The 20949-nt window shown below is 48.8% G+C and overlaps 1 protein-coding gene across 2 annotated transcripts in view; it reads right to left on the bottom strand.

Moving 5' to 3' along the window:
• Positions 1-20949, bottom strand: part of FLI1 (Fli-1 proto-oncogene, ETS transcription factor) — a 120505-nt gene that overhangs the window by 50992 nt on the left and 48564 nt on the right. For both annotated transcript variants that reach the window (XM_066365215.1, XM_066365216.1), the window contains exon 2: positions 4484-4692. In XM_066365215.1, coding sequence (XP_066221312.1) covers positions 4484-4692 — 209 coding nt within the window. The remainder of the gene's footprint in view (positions 1-4483; positions 4693-20949) is intronic.

The raw sequence follows: 20949 nt of genomic DNA, 5'->3' as shown, positions 1-20949 counted from the left end.
GCTCAATACACCTGAAGAAGTAACTCAGAAATCCACGTTATGAAGGAATGTGGAGAGAATTTGCTCTGCATCACAAGATGGTCCCAGAGTACACTAGCCCAGCGCTGTCCACTCGGAGTAGAATGTGAGCAACACATTCTACTACTGGCTTATGACAGAAGCCAATTTTCTAGTAGCCACATGTTTAAAAATTTTAAAAAACAGGTGAAATGAATTATAATAATATATTAAAATACATGAATTCAATGCAGCCAAAAGATTATTTCAACATAATCAATACAAAAAATAAGTAATGAACTATTTTACTTAATTCAGAGCATGTCCCTCTGAGCTGTGGGGGGCTCAGTCTTCCAGCTCCAGTGTGCATTACACATGTAGAGCACATGTCACTTTTGAACCAGCCACATTTCCAGGGCTCTAAAGCAACACATGGTTCATGGCTGCTGCATGGACGGCACAAGTCAAGTCCATGAGCAGAGGAGTCCCAAGTTCTCTCCTCTGCTTCGGTTTTCTCACCTGAAATGAGGAATGATCTCTTGCACTTACAATGCCATTATCATTAATACTCAGGGAGTAGGAGAAGCGACCGTGTTGAGGGAGAGAGATTTCAGGAGCCTGGCATTTGTTTGATCATGCTACTTCTTCTTGCATGATCAAGTAATAGGATCTGACATAATAGGATCCTAAGCAAAGACATTTTTCTGGAAATCCTGGCTTCCTGCTGCCCGCCAGCCCAGCCTCCACGTGAGCACTTAGAGAATATTTACGAGGGGCTGGCGACAGCTGTGCCTAACCTGTGTTTCTCCAGGGTGGGTGAGAAGACATCAGTCTTTCTGAGCCTACTTTGTCACCTGCTGAGGGTCTGGGTCAAGACAGGCCAATCAAAAGCAGGGGCTGCTTTGTGCCGCGAGGGCCAGGCACCTGCCCTCTGGGGTGTTCCCACAGCTCTCCTCCAGCTGCCTTCTGGTGTGACCACAGCCAGGAATGAGCTGGCAAGTGGGTTCTGAAAGTGGGTTTCCTTGGGAACCCTCTTTGTCCAGGACTAGTGTCCTGGAGTGCTTGAGGCTTCCTTGAGCTGTTGGGTCCCAAAGGCAGCCTGGTCTGAGGCGGAGTCCGCAGCGGACCTGGGTCTCCTATACACTAACACCCTACGTGACCTGAAAAAGCACCTTCACCTTGCAGCCTGGTTAGCTACACATTCATTCACTTATTCACTCAGCAACTAGTTATTGAGCACCTATCATGTGCTAAGTAAAAAAGAAAAAACGAAGCCCTGCCCACACTTAGTGAGGGATGTGGTTGGTGAGAGCTCAGAAAACCTAACAAAAAGGATCAAGGCAGGGGATAGGGGGGTGGGGGGTGACAGGTCTTGTTTCAGGGCAGGTGGGAGGCCTATGGGAAGGTGACATTCAGGCTGAGGCTTGAAACAAGGGAGTGAGGGAGTCAAATGACAAGATGAAGTAGAATGTTCAGAAAGAAGGAGCACGGGGAAGCAACGCTGAGGAAGGAGCGTGCTCGGGGGTCCAGGCGCCTGCGTCTGTGCGGCCGGTGTGGTGGGCGGGAGCAAGACGGGGAGGAGGGTGGAAGGAGGGTGTCAGAGGGTGGTGGGGTGACGAGAGAGACTTTGGCTTCTGTCATAAGCCAGTAAAGGATTTGGAACAAGACAGTAAAATATTTTGAAAGGATGAGCCTAGCTGCAGTCTGAAGAACAGACTTCAGGAAGGCAGGAGGGAGCAGGAACAGGTGCCAAGCGGTAGCCCAGGAGAGGTGCGGCTGGCTGGGCGCGAGGGGCGGCGGAGCGAGCAGCGTTTGGACTCGGGCTCCAGCAGCCCAGGTCTCCAAGGGTGGAACCTGGATTTTCAACCAGCTCTGGGAGCTGCTGTGGTCAGGCCGTCCATCCAGGAGGCTGTGCTGAACAGCTCTCCTTGCAGCCTGGTGTGTGTTGGCGGAAATGAGGTACATGCAGAAGCTCAATACGCAGGTAGGGGGTGGGGGGAGGGGGCGACACAGGCTAGGAACCGGGGAGCCTGGGCTTTGGTGCCAGCTTTGCCTCCTCTACATCCTCAGACAAGTCATTTACCCACTCAGAGCCCAATTTGCCTTTATTTGTCAAAATGTAATCAGAATATCTACCTCCTAGGAGCGTGGTGGGAGCAAATGGTAAGATGGAAGAATGTTTGACAAACCATGCCCTACCTACACTGTGAGGGGCCCATTATCCTCAGTATGTATGTGGAGAGACACTCACTTAAAGGGCTTCCTGCTCAGAGGCTCTGAGCCTTCCTGGAATCCTAGACTCGGGAAGGTGGCTGGGATCCCCGTGGCTGGGATCCCAGTGGCTGGTTTTGGTTAGTGGGAGTGAGATGCGGTAGGTCTGGGTGTTCCCACAGGCAGGTCTGAGACCAGGGGCTGTCGGAGGAGGGCTCCCGCCCAGCCCCTTACTCACTCCCCTCCCTCCTCTCTCTCGACACCTATTTCCTCTGTGACCTCATCCACTCCATAGCTAAGATTTTAGAGATGATGTCTAAGCCTAATGTCTAACCTCCAAATATTATCTGAGCTTTCATTTCCAAAGCCTAGTAGACATTTTTATCTGGATGTTCTACTGAGTGCTTGCAAGGAGTCTCACAGGGAATACTGACATCTCTCCTCAGAGCATTTCCTCCCCTGCCTCCTGTGGCTGCTAACAGCACCATCTTTCTGGAAACGTCTAGGTTTCAGTCATCTTTGATTCTCTCTTCTCACATACCCTCCCACCCCACCCTTCGATAGCTGTTGACCTCAGTCTGGTTACTTATTCCCGTGATATGCTCTATGTCTCTATTCCTCTTTATATCTACAGCTATCGCCACTCTCCTTGTTCAGAACATCATCATTTCTTCCCTGGGATATTTTAGTAACTCTTTAACTTATCTTTCTGTCTCCCCCCCTCCCACCCTCTGTATACAGTGACTGTGGGCTCACTAGTGTCTGAGATCACAGCTCTGATGATAGTCAATGTCATATCTGTGCTAAAAGTCAGGCTTTGCAAGTGGAGTAAGTTCCACAATTTCTAAGCCACACTAATTCTCATGTTTATCTCCCTGAGCTATGAGCCCACTGGATTGACTGATATTCCAAGAATGATACTAATGTCTCCTCTCTTTCAAACCTTTGCTTGTGCTGATTGCTGTCACTGCCAAGCACCTTCTGAGTCCCTGGACTGTCCTGGGTCCTTCCCCTCCAGCATCAGAGTCAAGCCCTGGAACCAGCTCTGAAGTAGCAAGTCCTCCGTGCTGTTTTAGGAAGGAAGCAGCTGGTGCTCAGAGACATGGAGGGCTTGCCCTCGGGCAGGGCCAGGCCTGGGACCTGGGCCACCTGTCTGCCAGGCCTGCCCTTCCTCACCCTGCGACTTTTCTCTCCTCGGACTCTCCCGCCGCTTCTTTAAGCACAGTCTTACCTGCCCTGGGCACCACCAATGTCAAGCATCCTAAGTGTGGTGTGTCCCCCTGTATACTGTGAGCCTTCGGATGTGCCCCCCCTCATCGGTTCTGGATGTTTGCTATGAGATTGGTTTGGTCATCTTTGCTGTCTTAGGACCCACCCAGAGAGGTCAAGTGTCTTCAACAAGACAGGGAAGAGTATCTTACCGCTAAGTTACCTCAAGAGGAGCCGTACCTAGACCTGACACAAAACAGGCGCTCCGTAAGCTCCTGCAGAGGAGGTCAAGGGCCGAATCCAGAGAGCCAGGCGAGCTGGGTGGCCCTGCTCCGCCCACAGCCCTCACTGTGGTGGCACTCTCCCCCTCTTTCTCTCTTTCCCTCTCTCTCTCTCTCTCTCTCTCTCTCTCTCTCCTTCTCTCTCGCTCTCTCTCTTCTCTAGCAACTGACTCAGGCTCCTGGCTCATCACCACAGCCTCATCTGCTACAGAAACCCTAAATGCTAGAAGCCACTTAGGTCAAACCTGCCCACTAAGACACCTGGCAGTGAGCAGGTCCCCAGCCTGCCCAGCCCCACGCCTGGTGGCGCCTATGCCCAGCCTGCCCAGCCCCACGCCTGGTGGCGCCTATGCCCAGCCTGCCCAGCCCCACGCCTGGCGGCGCCTATGCCCAGCCTGCCCAGCCCCACGCCTGGCGGCGCCTATGCCCAGCCTGCCCAGCCCCACGCCTGGCGGCGCCTATGCCCAGCCTGCCCAGCCCCACGCCTGGTGGCACCTATGCCCAGCCCCAGCCCCACGCCTGGCGGCGCCTATGCCCAGCCCCAGCCCCACGCCTGGCAGCGCCTATGCCCAGCCTGCCCAGCCCCTCGCCTGGTGGCGCCTATGCCCAGCCTGCCCAGCCCCACGCCTGGTGGCGCCTATGCCCAGCCTGCCCAGCCCCACGCCTGGTGGCGCCTATGCCCAGCCTGCCCAGCCCCACGCCTGGTGGCACCTATGCCCAGCCCCAGCCCCACGCCTGGTGGCGCCTATGCCCAGCCCTGGAACGCGCAGACCTGGTGGACTTACCTGGAGCCATTCATGTGGTCGTACTCCCGCTTGACATTGACCCTCACCGGCTGATTAATCCACTCCTGCTGTGGTGGGAGGGGGTTGATTTTGTGGGGTTGGCCATAGTCTGGACTCCCTGAGGCGGTCATGTCGGCCTTCGGGAGATGGGCCGCTCCGTACGTGGAGTCGAAGAGGGACTGGTCGTCACTCACCACCGAAAGAGCCTCCTGGACGATTGGAGAAGGAGAGAGAAAGCCCAGAGTCACTCTTGGCCTGTGTCACTCTTCACCCACTCTTCCTTTAAGCTTACAGGGTGGCCCAGAGCTGCCCTGGGTCACTTCTCCGAATGCCAAGTGACTCACACTTGGAGTAAGTTTACCCTTATGCAAATATGATGGTTTCTTTGTAGGTTACCCCAGGTGAAGGGGAGTTTGGGCATTCAAATGGGGGTGGGGGATCGATGGAAAGGTGTTCATTTGTTGCATTGGGGGCTGGGACCCCTAGAAAGGGGGGTGGGAGGCAGGAGCCAGGAAGAGGGGCTGTGTGTGCATGCAGAGTGCGCAGCGGGATGCCCGCTCCCCAGGCAGAGCAGAGGGGCCTCTGACCAGCTGCGAAGAGCGGTCAGCTGGGGCAGTGGGCGTAGTGAGAGTGAGATCTCATTCTACAGGTAAAGCCAGTGAGACCCACCCGGAGAGGTTGCCTGTTTAGCTCAAGGTCACAGAGGGGAAGGGTGGGGCCAGGGCTGTGGCCCAGCTAATTTGGTTTTTTTATCTGTAAACAGGGATAAAAATAGCTTTGTCAGAGCTGGTAAATGGATTAAATGAGAAGATTCTAGGTATAGGTGTATAGCTTGTAAGAACTGCTCAGGATGAGACTGAGCAAAAAAAGAAAAAAAAAAGAGAAAAACCTCATGGCACAGACAACAGTGTGGTGACTGCCAGGGAAGGGGGTGGGAGGAGGTGGAGGAGGGTGTGGAGAGGGATAAATGGTGACGGGCGGAGACTTGACTCCACGAGTGAACACACAACACAGTGACCTGAGATGTGTTGTAGAATTGGGCACCTGAAGCTTGTATAAATATAATTTTGTTAACCAGTATCAAATCAATGTATTCAATAAAACAAACAAACAAACAAACTGCTCAGCAATATGCTTAAGGGCGTCCAGGGTGTGTGAGTGTGCTTTACACATCCCCGATGGGGTGGGAGGCTGCCCGCCTCCTGGGACAGAGCGCTCCATCAGGCTTTCTTGCCTGACTCCTTGAGATGACAGCTTCCTGTCTTAATTCTGGTGATGCACGCTGCCCGAGAGTGAGGGCGGAGCCTGAGCTATGAGGGTGGGAGAACGGAGGACTTTCTGAAAGAGGTGGCTCCGTTTCCCCACGCAGGCTGTCTGTCATCTGACACAAGTTTGTGGAGATCATGAACAGAAAGGAAGCCTTGCACTTTCCAGAGATTGTCCACCAACCAAAGCATGATAATGAGATTATCCTAAGTCATAACCAGTCACAGGGATCCCTGGTCAGGGACTAGGGTATGTTGCTCACCATATCACAAAATTACCAAGTGAAGTTGACATCTTTTCAGAAAAGAAGATCGTCATTTCTAATTAATTATAACCTATAACTGTACCATCTACCGTTGTAAAGAAGAGATGGACTAGTACATGGAAAATACAACAGTGTCTGGCACATACGAAGTAACAATCATAAATGTTAGTAATGACAATTATTAGTGCTCAAGTAAAGATCTATTAGGCTACCTGAATTGTTCTTTTATACTCATCTATTAAAGCCCCAACCTCAGTGCTTTAGAATGTGACTGGATTTGGAAGTAGATTCTTTAAAGAGATGGTTAGCTTAAAAAGAGGCCTTTAGATAGGCCCCGATCCAACCTGACTGGTGTCCTCATAAGAGGAAGTTATTGGGACACCCAGGGAGACACAGGGGGTGCACGCACAGAGGAACCAGCATGTGGAGACCAGCGAGAGGGCAGCATCTGCAAGCCAGGAAGAGAGGCCTCTGAGCCCTGATCTTGGACTTCCAGCCTCCAGAACTGTGAGAAAATACGTTTCTGTTAATTAAGCCACCCAGTCGGTGGTACTTTGTCACGGCATCTCTAACATACCACCTTTACTTAAACCCTCCCTATGCCTGTAAAATTACAATCTGCTCCACCTGCTGTGGTCCTGTTTCTCTCCCATACCGTTCTCAACCCCAGCAGGAGGACAGCCATGCTAGAGAACAAGGCTTTCTGGGGGCTTCCAGCTGGCATCAAGGAAGAATCACGGGAACACATTCCAGGAAGCCTGCTCCTGCGCACAAGGCTTTAGATCGCACCAATATGGCCAGAGATGGCACTTGCAAAGCGGAGATGCCTGCACAATGCTAAAAGGCTCACATCCTCCCCAAGGGGATGTCCCTTGACTCAGATATAAAATCTGTTAGGATCCTTCTTCATTTCTTCCTGATGTCTTTGTGTCATGCTCAGAAAAGCTGTGCTTCTTGGAGACATTTGATTTTTGGTTATTATACTCATTATCCATATATCATTATTGTCATATAGTAACCATTTTTGGTTACCATATCAATTCTACATTTCATTTAGGGATCAGCCCTGGCTCCATACCTCAAACCAGTTTTGAACTGTATCTAAGTACACAGTGTTAGGGTTCCCAGTTGATAAGTGTGACAACTGTAAGCTTCCAGAGGGGTGAACCTGAATTCACGAAATTCCTGGGGACCTACAGGAGGAGAAGGACCACATTCCCAATGAGGCCCATACTTCTCAGAGACCAAGGTGGAGAACAGCCACTCGTTATGCTACAAAAAGAGTCTACTATTTAAGGAATCGGGTGTCATCTGCCCTGGAGAGGGGCTTACATGGTTGGTATGTCATGCACAACTTGTGGAGTTTCCAATTAAAGAATTTCTTCCATCTGCCTTCCTCTCAGTGAAGGGAGAAGTTGATGGAGTCAGTGAGGCAAGGAGGCCTGGGAGGCGGGATTGGGCACAGTGATGCCCTGATAGAAGGCGAAAGGTCCCTACCATCACTGTCCCCACAAAGGGTCGGGCAGGACATAAGGAAAGGCAGGAAGGTCAAGACTCGGGCCATGCAGATGGCAAAACCAAGGTTCACAGCAAGAGTCTGTGACAGAGCAGGTAAGACAAAGCTGGGCTTATGGAGGCAGACTGTGGAGAACGGTACACAAGAAGAAATAATTTGAGACTAAGCACAGGTGAGGTAAAGGATGCAAAACCAGTCTGAACTCATTTTGGAATAGAAATTTCCTCTAGAATATAGTTCACAGTCAAGGGAAATTTCAGTCAAGTGGCAACATCACAAGAGGAAAGAGCCCACCCAGCTTTATTCCAGAACCCCTCAGCTTCTCCTGTCTGTCCAGTCTGTGACCCAGGGTCCAGCATGCACATTGTCCCCTGAATTTCTCTTTCCTCTGTGACCACACATTTCCACACTCTCGCCTGCCCAGTCCTTGCATATTCCCTGGTCCGTCAAGCTCTCTTGGAAGTTGTAAATACTACTGTCATCCTGCCACAACCCCCGCTCAAATACTGCTGGGAGCTTGCTCGTTACCGAGCACAGAAAACCGCTTCTCCTCTGCTTGTTTTCAAAAACTCAGCTTCGCCCCAGCTGTCCGCCTGCATGCTGCATGTCTCCCCCCATGGCAGCGCATGTCCAACACTGGCTGTTCTCACTGCTCACGAAACAAGCCCCACTTGTGACACCACTGTGTCTCTGTCCAATCTGGGCAGAGGAAGGGAGATGAAGACCACTAAGTAAGAATAGTAGATCTGGGGAGACCGGAGTGCAGACAAGTTACTCTGGGACCCTGGTAAAATTAGAATTGAGGAGAACATGCTCACTGCCTTTGCAAAGAAAAGCACCCCTTTGGCCATTCAGGCTGGAAGCTTTGGGAGCCTCCCAAGACCACATCATTATTGGGAGCTTGGCAAGGACATTGTCTTCTTTACGATGGACAGGGGGACCTTCTTCAAACTGCTTTGGGGACACAAAAAAGAGAGACAGGCGTAGAGGAGGAAAAGGCAGACACAGAGCACAGTGCTGGATGACTGCAGCTGGCAGACTTGTGTCAGCTCATGTCACTGCTAGGGACTTGCAGCAGTCACTGAGGGTAAGTTGACGAGGATGTGGCACCAGCATGCTGCTGTTGTCAGGAGCTGCTGAGCTGGTGCGCTTCTATGACATGCCAGGAGACTTGCTACACGTGTCACTGCTGCTGTTCATGTATGACTTATGACACTCCTTACTGTTACTTCAACTCTTAACACATTTAAACTTAAACTGTTATGTAACTTAAAACTCTACAGAAATAAGTACATTGTTGGTTTTGAAGAATTTTTCATTGAATAATTAACTGTTAAGTATTTAACTTTGGGATGATAGACTGAATATAAAAATTCACAAACTCTTCTCAGAGTGACTAAATTTCTTTTTTCTTGAGAGAGTTGAGGAAGGAGGAGAGGGAAGGGGAGACAGGGAGAGAGAGAAAGAGAACAGCATCAACTCGTTCCACTTAGTTGTGTGCCCATTGATTGCTTCTCATATGTGCTCTTGACTGGAGCTTGCACTGGCAACCCTGGGGTCTAGCTGGTGCCCTTGGGATCAAGCTGGTGACTCCGAGATCCAAGTGAAGACCTCAGTGCTCCTGGATGATGTTCATGCACTGTGCCACCAGCCAGGGCACCTTAGGTTTTTAATGACTTCGTTTTCTCATCTTTGGAGTCTATGCTCATCCTTTCATCTTTCACTCAAAGGAAGACAAGTTATTCTTTTAAAGGCCTATTGAGGACCTGGATGGTTGGCTCAGTGCAGAAAGCATTGGCCCGGTGTATGGACATCCCGGGTTCGATTCTTAGTCAGGGCACACAAGAGAAGCGGCCATCTGCTTCTCTTCTCCTCCCTTTCCCTCTTCTCCTTTTGTAGCCAGTGGTTTGATTGGTTTTAGCATCAGCCCTGGGCACTGAGGATAGCTTGGTTGGTCCAAGCATGTCAGCTTCAGGCACTGAAAATAGTTAAGTTGATTCAAACATTTGCCTTCGATGGGGTTGCTGGGTGGATCCAAGTAAGGGTGCATGCGGGAGTCTGTTTCACTGTCTCCCCTCTGCTCACTTAAAAAAAGAAGGCCATATTGAATCCAGTTTGCTTTAGAGCAGGGGTCCCCAAACTATGGCCCGCGGGCCACCTGAGGCCATTTATCCGGCCCTCGCAGCACTTCCGGAAGGGGCACCTCTTTCATTGGTGGTCAGTGAGAGGAGCATAGTTCCCATTGAAATACTGGTCAGTTTGTTGATTTAAATTTACTTGTTCTTTATTTTAAATATTGTATTTGTTCCCGTTTTGGTTTTTTACTTTAAAATAAGATATGTGCAGTGTGCATGGGGATTTGTTCATAGTTTTTTTTTATAGTCCGGCCCTCCAACGGTCTGAGGGACAGTGAACTGACCCCCTGTGTAAAAAGTTTGGGGACCCCTGCTTTAGAGCATGCTACATAAAAACTGACTTCCAAGTAAGAAATATAGAAGTGTGGGCTCCCTAATCATGTGTGTGCCCTAGCAGTTGCCACTGGGAAAGGAAGCCCTCATTGGCTTAGTAATTAGACTAGAGGAGCATGCTTCCTTTGCCCTGCTGAATGCTGGCAAGGCTAGGCGGGAAATTCAGGATGCTCTGGTCTTTCAGCCAATGAGTCCTAGATCCAGAGGGAGCCACTTGGTCCCTTGACTCCAAGCAGGGAAGTGGCATAGCACGCAGGCTCCCTATTTGGCCCCATTACCAGAGAGCTCAGGCAAGGGCAACTCCTGAAGTGGCAGTTTAGTCCTGAGCTAAGCAGATGGCCACATATCTGTAGAAGTGCTGACCAAATTGCATCAGCTTTTCTTCCCATGATCCCCTGCTGTCCAGGGAGCCAGCAGAGGTATATAGCCAATGGGGCACTAGTCTTGGTGTGAGACTCTCTTCTTACCCAATTTGGGTAAAGTGTTTTTAGCACATCACTTATAACATGTCCAATGTTATCATAGAAAACAGATCAAAGCGGCAGACAACAATCGCAGCATTTGCTAAGTGCAAAACACTGTTCACTCTACATGAGTAATCTAATTCAACCCTCCCAGCAATTCTAAGAGTAATATACTATTATCGTCCCTATTTTTCCAGATGAGAAGACTGATATCAGAGAAATGAAATAACTTACTTAGGTCACACAGCAACTGAGTGTGATTTGGGATTCAAATTCAGGTTCGCTGTCTGGACACTTAATCACTACCATTCTCTTGGCAATTAGAATAAGCTCTTTGAGGGTAACTCTGGCATTTATCGTAACCCAGAGCACAGTCTTTACAGTCATAGAGCTTCGAGTTCCAATCCAAACTCCTCCGTACATCTCTACAGCAATGTATTTTGGAACTTCACTTCCTCATCTGTAGAGTGGGGATGATAATAATATCTAATCTGATACACTTTGAATAAAGATAAAATGAGATCCTATAAGCAAAGAACCTAAACCAAGTTTCTAAAGTCCTTAGGGCATAGGGAATCCTTATGAAAAAGCTTTTTTTTTTTTACGGAAGCAGAATACTGAGCCATGGCATGGGAACCTTTGGGTGAGGGACACAGTGGGGGAGGCGGGGCAGATATAATCAGTGAGATCACCTCCTTCTCAACTGTTGGTTACTTAAAAGTGACCAAGTTTGCCTAAGGTTCAAAATTAGCAAGCTTGGAGGTAATAGTTAGATTTTGCCATATGAATACTATGGGTTTTCTAGAGTGCACATTGTTCCATTGGGCCTCCATCCTCTATCTTCTGGGCTTCTGAATTCAGGCCTCTAGGTGGCACCCATGCAAATGAGGGGAAGAGACATCTATGCCTAGATGATCAACCCAGTAGCCAACTCCTACTCATACTGCTGCAACTCACCTGTCTCATGTAGGTGGTACATATCAGAATAATGCTGTGTGCATTTCTGTGAATGCATTAATTAGAGAATGCTTCTCTTATTTTGAATTTGTTATATATGTATACACACACATATACAAATTTATATATAAACATATATATAACATATACATATTTTTTATATAAATAAACATATACATATTTATATTTTCTTTTCCAAGTGAGAGGAGGGGAGATACAGAAACAGACTCTTGCATGCTCCCTGACCGGGATCCACCTAGCAGCCCCAGTCTGGGGCTGATGCTCTTCCTATCTGGAGCTATGCTCCCAATCCAGCTATTTTTAGTGCCTGAGGTGGAGGCTCCACAGAGCCATCCTCAGTGCCTGGGCTGATGCCTCAAACCAATTGAGCCATGGCTATGGGAGGGAAAGAGGGGAGGGGGAAGGTTGAAGAAGCAGATGGTTCCTGCTCCTGTGTGCCCAGATTGGGAATTGAACCCAGGACTTCCATGTGCTGGGCTGACACTCTACTACTGAGCCAACTGGCCAGGGCCTCTTTTTTATACTAGCAGATGAGTCTTTCAACATTTATTTTCCTTAGATTAAGTCAACGGTTATTTTCCACATGCACATCAGGTAAGTGATGGGGGATGTGGGGAGAGCTCTGCCACGTGACAGCCCTGTGGACACTAGTGATGAGGAAGGACTACGTCCCCACGTGGCTCAGCCACAGCAGAGACAGAATTGCCTCTCGAGTACAAAGGGAGGCCCAGAGCCGGGCTGAGGATCTCTCGTTCCAGCCAGGGATCAGTGACCAAAATTCCAGGTGGATACACACCATCCACACGTACAAGCCAAATGAAGTTAGGGAGGTTCAAGTCCCAAATTTTCCCTATTTTTTACAATTAGGCTAAATTTTATTTCTCGCACAGGGACTGACCCAGTCACAGCCACCCTGTGTCCTCCCCTACCTTTCCCCTGTCCCGCCTGCTGTCGGACGAGTCCATGGCTGAGGAGCTTTGCTGGAGGTGAGTGAAAGGAACGTCAAAAGCAACCCGGGCAAGTCCCGCCGCTGACCCCAGACCGGGGCTCTGGAAAGCTAACCTCTGCTGGCCGCAGCACGAGCTTCGGCTTTTCATGATGTTCTTTGCATAACGACACAGAGTCCCTTCTCCTGCCAGCCAGAGAGCCTACCAAAGGCAGGCAAGGTTCTAGGAGGTGGTGTCCTCCGTCTGTTCCCTTTGGGAACCAGCAGGCTCCGCAGCAGTGGGCTGACGGGTCAGGAGAGCGCGGCTGCTGAGCGTTCCTGTGAGCCCTTTGCCTCTCTCCCTCTTTCCTAACTGCCGCCCACTTCTGGCTCATTATTTCCATCCCACAGAGGGCAGGTGGAAAAAAAGGAAGAGAAGGTGAATGTCTTGAAGGTTGCATAAGAAAGGAGATGGCAAACAGCAATCAGTCACCAAATATGAACCGAAAGGCCCTCTGCTCAGGGAACAGTGCAGGGCTGTTTGAGCTCCTGTCGGGCAGGCTGTCTTTGCCCCAGGAGGCCAGAGCAATATTTCCAGCTCTTGGCCACTCCCCATCATCAGGAGGCAGGGTTGGTTTTCCTTCTTCCTGAACCCAGAAGGACTGTATAACTGCCTCTACAAATGGAAGGTGGCAGAATGACCTTGCGTGACTTCCAAGGCAAGGTGATAAAAGGCATTACAACTTCCACCTGCTTCTTGCTCTGTTCTGGGCCCCTTGTCCTTGGAAGCCAGCCACCATGCTGTGAGGAAGCCCAAACCAGCCCACGCAGAGAAACTGCACTGAGGGGCCCACACAGAGGGGGCCTGAGGCCAGCGGCCACCAGCCAGCAGCATCAACCTCTAGACTTGGGACTGAGGAACCTTCGGAAGAAGGTTGACAAATGGATGAGCATGATAGTTGTTTTATGCCACTAGATTTGGGGGTCATTTCTTATGTAGCCACTGGAACATTTGCTATCATTTTCATCAGCAACAAGAGAACTCATATTCAAAGGAGGTGGAGGATGATCACTGAGCATCTTTTCACTGCACCGGAGGGCAAGAATCGGCACCACCACTGGGGAGGCTGAGGCAGAGCATGGCCTCTCTCAGCTCATAGAGTGAGGGAGACTCATCTCCACATTAAGACCTAAGTGCTCTGCTAAGCAGACAGTGGAATTACCCCCAGACAACAATGAAGAAACAAACAAGACCACCTTTTCAAAGTTAGAAAGAACAAATGGCACAGGACTATTTGATAGCATGACACTTACAGGAGCTTATACAACCTTTCTAAGGCTTTCTAAAGCCTCATCTTAAAAGATGGGAGTAGGGATCCTCAGAAGGACTCTGAGGCTTAAAGAGTCCAGTACTTGCCATAGGTCCTTCCGCGAGTGACCTTCTGAGCCGGGAGCCTGGCTCAGAGCTCCTGCGCTTCCCCTGGGCTGTCTCGTTTGCGAACTCCAACCCTCGGCTGGTCACATAGCCCATCTGCCGTGGAAACTCGGAGTGCTGGCTGACTGCTAATGGATCTTATTGAAATTTGCCCCCTCTCGCCCACCAGTCCCCTTTCCCCCTCCCTGGCACTGAAATCTTCACTTACTGGGGAGGGGCTCCGCTATGGATGACCTAGAGGGAGGCAGCCAGCCAAGCTCCTAGAAAATGGAATTGGAATCCTTTGCAGATGAAAGTACTTTATTTAATGGAGTTTAATAAATTAAGGGAACAAGCCTAAATGAGTTCAGAGAAGAGGGTCTTCGTCCCATAAAGGCACGCATGTAACAAGAGCCAGAGCGAGGCCCTCTGTGAACTGCTGTCTCCCATTAGACGCTTCTCCAGGTCTCCCGTGGGTATTTACCTCTGCCCGTTGACATTGAGTTTTCACAGTCATTCTTTTGACCATAACCACATTTAAAGGGCATCTGTAAAGATCAAAGTTAAATCCTCCTCCCACAGAGAATGATTTTACTGCTGAAAAGAAAAAAGTGCTGACTGTGGAAGGTAACCGGAAGAGGGTACAGAGGTTGGTCTGAGCCCTGGGAAAGGCACGTTTACAGTCTGCTTTCCTTCCTCGTTCTTTACAGGGGATCTAACCGCTCTCCAAGCTGCCTTTTCTCCATGACAACGGGGACAGCAAAGGGGTCAACAATGATCTGTTGTATAACATTTGTTACATCAGACAGTCCAGAGGCCAATCTCCTCTCTGATAACAAGGGGTGATGCGACCACTGAGGCAGACCCCATGGTGTCCAATGGACAGGGCAGGATGAAGGTGAGACATCGAGCCTCACTATATTTGGGAAGCATAGGCATTGCCTTCTGCTGACTGATGAGATAGAGGGTGAAATAAAGCTCTCGCTGGAGCAAAGGGGTAATGATGAGCAGAGAACTGTCACCCATCAAAACAAAACCCTAATGCCATGGGGAGAGGCTGGCAGGGAAGGTAGCGGTCCTCAAAGGTGACCCAGAAGCACCAGCAGAGTAGTTCCCTGCATATTTTACTGATCATCATTTGCATGGGACTGTATTCTGCCTGGTTGCACAAGATTGGTTGTACCAGTCATTAAAAACACTGGAATACTTTCATACCAACTAAAGGATCAAAGATTCGCACAGCAAGGCCTCAGGGATCCTGCTCCAGGTCAAGGGGTTGGTGCCCTGGTGCCTGTGCCATATAAGTGGCTATATATTTGAATGTTTTCCCTGAGTTGGAGTGTGGTTTTCTGACTGCACAGGCAGTGAGGATCATTGGCGATCTGGCAAGGCTGGGAGCAGGCTCCGTCCCCTCAGAGGGTCCCTGAGCATGTTTGCTCCTGAAGCAGTCAAAAGGCGAAGGGCAAAGGAAGCAAACCACTTCATCTTTCTCTTCACTCCATAGGGTGCTGCTTTAAAAATCTGTTCCAATAAAAGGCACAAGCTACCAGCTGGGTCAATGTAGAGCTTTATTGGCTTTGTGACTTTGGGCAAATTACCTAACCTCTTGGTTCCTGGAAAATTTTAACTGTCGTCTACCGAACGTTTAATGTTCTTTGACGATGATGAATGGCCACACTGCTGAGACCACAGAGAGCTGGAAGTTTGGAAGAAACGTCCTCTGTGGGGCTTGACTGCGGTGCATCATCAGAGTCTGCCTGTCATCCATGGCAGGGACAGTAGAACAGCCTGGGAGCCAGGATCACGTTCCTGATCTTTCTTACTGCTGGGAAGGGAGAGCTTGAAGGATTTCCCTTGGGGCCTAGACTTTATGGGTCTGGCCTGCTGGCTGTACCAAACAGATCTCAATCTGACTTGTGGTGACAAGAGAAGACTCTGTGTGACAGAGGAAGGAGGGAAGTAAGGCACTTCAGACCTGAAACGAGCAACTTCCATTAAGTACCATCTCCCCCACTGAACTAGTCCTGCAGGGGGGGAGATGGTGCTTTCTCAATTGTTTGTACACACTGGGGAGAGGAGGAAGTGGAGGTGGCATGTGCTCTTGGGTGTTTCCTTGACTCCTGGGCTCATTGGGAACTTTCCCATCCTTTTTCTCAATGGCTTATTCTGCTGCTAGAGGCACCCTGGAGAAGGAACGAACGTGTCAATCTTATTCCTTGCTTCCATCCCAGTTAGTTACCCTAACGATTCCTGGTGCCTAGTAGGTATGCAATGCCTTTTTTTTTCATGGGTGAAAAATCCAGAGCATGATGGGAAGGGCACTGACCTTCCTCCCCTCCAGCACCTCCACCACCAGCCAGACTTCCTGTTCTGTCTCAGCTATGAGCAACTTCCATTAAGCCTTGCACCCTTGGCTTGTCCCCTTTTTTTAACCAGCCACACCCAGTGACCGTTTCTTGTTCAAATTCAAATAAGAAGCCACCGGCCGCTCCTGCCAACAACTACTACAACTTGAGGTTCTTTTCCTAGAAACTGTGATCTTACTCGACAATTTCCTCATGTGACAATTTTTGTGGCAACTTGTATCCTGATGATCACAGAAAGCCCATGAGGAAGCATGCACACAGGAGCCCTTTGCTCTAGACCCTCTAGCTGTACCCAAGGAGCACCCTAGCAGGACGACAAAAACAAACCCAGCCCCAAGAAGCAGGGTGTCCTGCCTCTTGCCATTTCACACTGATGGACAGACAAGGCATAGCAGGAGAGACTCCATTTTATTTCATTTCCTCCCAGGGACTTTGGCAAAAAAGGAGCCCCTGAATCCATTTCCCAGTTCTTAATGGCTATTTCCTTTCCATGATTCATACCTGAGGAGCTATACTTAGTCACTTCATGCTCACCTAGTCCTGAATTGCAGTATTTCCACTTTCACATCTGGATGAACCCTTCTATCCAAGGTGTTCAGTTCTTCTGTGGCCCCAGGGCGTATGGTTACCATTTTATTGCAGTGACTTGTGGCAAACACTTTGACAATCTGAGTCATGGAAGGAGGTCAGTTTTCTAGGCTGGTTCAGCAGCCCCAGCCCTGTCTCTGTCCATTTTATTTTGTTCCCTGGTCCTTTTGCACCTTTTGTTCATTTTTCTCTTCTGTCTTCTTTACTTATTCCTGCATCCTGGCTCCATTCCTTCTTCCTCTCTGGCTCTTTCTTCTGCATTTTATTTATTTATTTTTATTTTTAATTTTTTTCTTCTTCTGCATTTTAATGCCCTACTTTAAATAGTTCCTTTTGTTGTTGTTGTTGTTATATAAGACTTGCCACCCTCTCTTATCTTTAGACACAACTACTTAATATGCATTTCTGGGTTGCTCTTTGGGTGTCTGCAAACACATCTGTGAACATCAGCATTGCTTTCCCTCTCTTCAACCCTGCTGTCCCTGCACAGCTGTCCCCTCAGCCTCATCAAGTCTCATTTATTCACCACACTTTTACAGAGGACCTACTACTGGCCAAGCATTCCATTCCGGGAGGCACCAGGGATACAAGATAAATGAGAGTAAAAAGTCACACTCTTGCCCTCAAGGAGTGCAGGCTTGGAGGGAAGACTGACATCAAAGCTATTCAGGTGGGAGGGGGGTGAGCAGGCGGGGGAGGGGCTTAGGCAATGCATGCTGGGAGCTGTGGAGCCTGAGAGGTGGCTGGTGACCTGCAGAGCTCCTCGAGCTCCACCACCTCCTCCGCACAGCTCCCTGCCCCTCCAGTCCTCCACCTCTCATCTCCCCCATCATCTCCTCATCCTGCTGAGTCTGCCACGCTCTCTCTCTCTCTCTCTCTCTCTCTCTCCCCAACACCAGCTCAGCACTTCACTCCAGACTGCCTAGTCACATTGCCGTTGTTTGTGTTTGACTCCTGCCTGATGCTGTAGTTTTCCATAGGTTTATGTTCTGTCTTTCCAACTCAGCTGAAGAGCCTTCAGGGATGGGTTTTCTGTGTTTGTGGCTTTCCACAGCCATGATTAACACCCCGTGGCTAAGTGGGTCCTCTCTTAGAATGGGCACAATGACCGAGCTACTTCAAAGGGTGACGGTGAAGACTGAGTGAGTTTAACACGCATAGAGGCAGCTGTCATCTTTGAGATGTTTGCCTAAGGAGCCAGGCGGTCAGTGTTGGAAATGTGCACCTCCCATTGCTAGCTTTGTGACTTTAGGCAAGCTCTTTAATCTCTCTGTGCCATAGTTTCCTTTCGGTAAAATTGTGACGATAATAACAGTATTCTAAGTCATGCCTGTCACATAGCAAGCACTCCCTAAGCTAAATCTTCTTATTAGAATTCACAAGTTCTAATTTTAAGATGAAAAAAATTAAAAGAAAAAACCCTTTATTTCTCTGAGCCTGTTTCTTTGCCTGTAACATAAAAGGAGTGACCTCGGTGATCTGGAAGACCCCTCCCAGGGTTCCAATCCCCAGATCTACTAGTGGGTGGATCCCACAGTCCCATTGGCCTGGGACAGTCCCAGTTTATGCCTATTGTTGCAGAAAATGCTTACTAACAGCTCCTTTCCCTCTCAAATCTCGATTTGGATGATGCATTCTGTGACTGCGCTACGAGGAGGTTCGGGTATCTCAGTGTGGCTCAGCTTCCCGGGCCCATTGGTTGTCCTTCCGGCTCTCCCTCGCAGGGGGGAGCTGAGGGGAACCGAGGACAGCCCTGTCTGCACACAAGAAGCCAAACGTCCACTCATCCAGGAGCTCGGACTCCATCTCCGGTACACAGCTGGTCTTTCAGTTGGCAGCCACCCTCCGAGCAGTCACCCACTGGGTTGGCCTTCATCCTCGTTTGACTCGATTGCCAAACCTAGGCTGTCTGGCACTGGGCCTTCTGTCTCTCAGCATCCATCTATAGGAAAGGTAGATATTTTGTGAACAAGTCCTGCCATAGCCTTCCAAGGAAAACATCTCAGTGGGATTACATGGAGATATTTTCTTTGTCAATCTCAGTAAAGCTATTTGAACAGAAAACCCAGCTGAAGCCCACTGACAGCTCCCAGGGACTTGGGACCGATTTAGTTACTCTATGAAGGGTACTTAGTGTTCTACTCTTGGAAGCTTCTGGACATACCAGCTTTGCCCAGTAGGAGCCACGCCTGTCTGTCTCAAGGCCCCGTGTCCTGGTGGCAGGAGGCTTAATCCTTGACATTCCAAAAACTGATGGGAAATCGGAAACTAAGTACAGGTGGGAAGGCCCTACGGAGATGTCCAAACACTTCACCTAAAAGTTTCTAGCTCCTCTTCTCTACTTGATTCCCTTTCTTCAGGGTCCAATTACAAAGGCTGCCCCTTTCTTAGATGGCTTCTGCTCGGCTTTCTGCGTGGTTCCGCCCTCTACGTTCAGTATGGGCTCATGGATGCTCACAAGGCCAAACTCAATGATGTCAATCTTCCCAATCTTGCCTTTCTTGGGAAACTGCAGATGCAAATGCCCTTGGGGGAATCTTGGAGACACCTCGTTCCTTCTAATCCTAAATCAAGAAAGGTTTAGGGTCTAACAGCCTGAGTGACTTTTCAAAAGGTTTGGGGCTTCTGGGAGAGAACAAGAAAATGCTCTTTAAACTCAGTGTTAGAATAAAACTAGTATTAAGAAACAATAAGGACAGAATGCAGAATGAGCAGCAACCATCTGCTTCTCTTCCCTTCCCTCTCCCCTTTCTCTCTCCCCCTTCTCGCAGCCAGTGGCATGGTTGGTCTGAGCATTGACCCTAGGCACTGAGGATAGGTTGGTTGATTTGAACGTTGGCCCCAGATAGGTTGGCAGGTGGATCCCAGTCCAGGCACATGTGGGAATCTGTCCCACTATCTCCCCCTTCTCTCACTAAACAAACAAACAAACAAACAAACAAATGAAGAGATTATTATTATTATTAGTGAGAGAGAGACAGACAGACAGGAAGGGAGAGAGATAAGAAACATCAGCTTATAGTTGTGGCACTTTAGTTGTTATTGATTGCTTTTCTCTACATGCCTTGACCGGGGGGCTCCAGCTGAGCCAGTGACCCCCTTGCTCAAACCAGTAACCTTGGGCTCAAGCCAGCAACCATGGAGTCACACCCATGATCTAACAGTCAAGCCAGCGAGCCTGCGCTCAAGCTGTTGAGAACATGCTCAAGCCAGCAATCTTGGAGCTTTGAACTTGGGTCCTCAGTGTCCCAGGTCAATGTTCTATCCACTATGCCACCACCTGGTCAAGCAAGGAGAGATTATTTAAGCCTATTATTCTACATAAAAAGAAATTGAACTCTTTAGTTTGATCCTCTAGATCAGTGGTTCCAGCCTTTTTTGGGCCACGGACCGGTTTAATGTCAGAAAATATTTTCACAGACTGGCCTTTAGGGTGAGATGAATAAATGCACAAAATAAGATTATGCGACGGGCGTAAAAACTGTGTTATTTTTAAATATAATTGTCGAACTTACGAGACAAGCGTCAAAAGTGAGTCAGACAGATGTAACAGAGAGAATCTGGTCATTTTTAAAAAATAAAACATCGTTCAGACTTAAATATAAAAAAAACAGAAATAATGTAAGTTATTTATTCTTTCTCTGTGGACCGGTACCAAATGGCCCATGGACCGGTAGCGGTCCATGGCCTGGGGCTTGGGGACCACTGCTCTAGACCAGTGGAAATTGGTTCAGTCCAATAGAAATTTCTGTGATAGGAAATGTTTTAAACTCTGCATTGTGCAATACAGAATAGCCATGTATGGTTACTGAGCATTTGAAATTTGACTAGTGTGACTGAGGAACTGAATTTTAATATTCTATTTTAGTTAATTTAAATTTAAATAGCCACATGTTACTAGCAGTGGCCACACTGACCAATACAGGCTCAAGACACTTGTGCTTGGTGGTCAGATTATGTGTGATGCAAAACATGCAAAGGCCGCTTTGAATATTTCTTTAACATGCCCTGTCTCATTATGGGGTCATGAAACACATTATCACCAAAAAGCATTCATTCATTGATGCATTCACTCATTTAACAAATATCAAGCACCGTGATAAAATTCAGGAATATGTTGATGGACAAATAACACTACCACCTATTAATGGCATTTGTTGATTCCTATGAGATCAAGAGATTTGTAGAAACTTTTCCTGCACTGATATGACTATGT

The sequence above is a fragment of the Saccopteryx leptura genome, chromosome 2 (assembly GCF_036850995.1).
Source record: "Saccopteryx leptura isolate mSacLep1 chromosome 2, mSacLep1_pri_phased_curated, whole genome shotgun sequence".
Taxonomy (NCBI): Eukaryota; Metazoa; Chordata; class Mammalia; order Chiroptera; family Emballonuridae; genus Saccopteryx; species Saccopteryx leptura.
The sequence above is the reverse complement of the archived record's forward strand: the minus strand, read 5'-3'. Positions and strand labels throughout refer to the sequence as shown.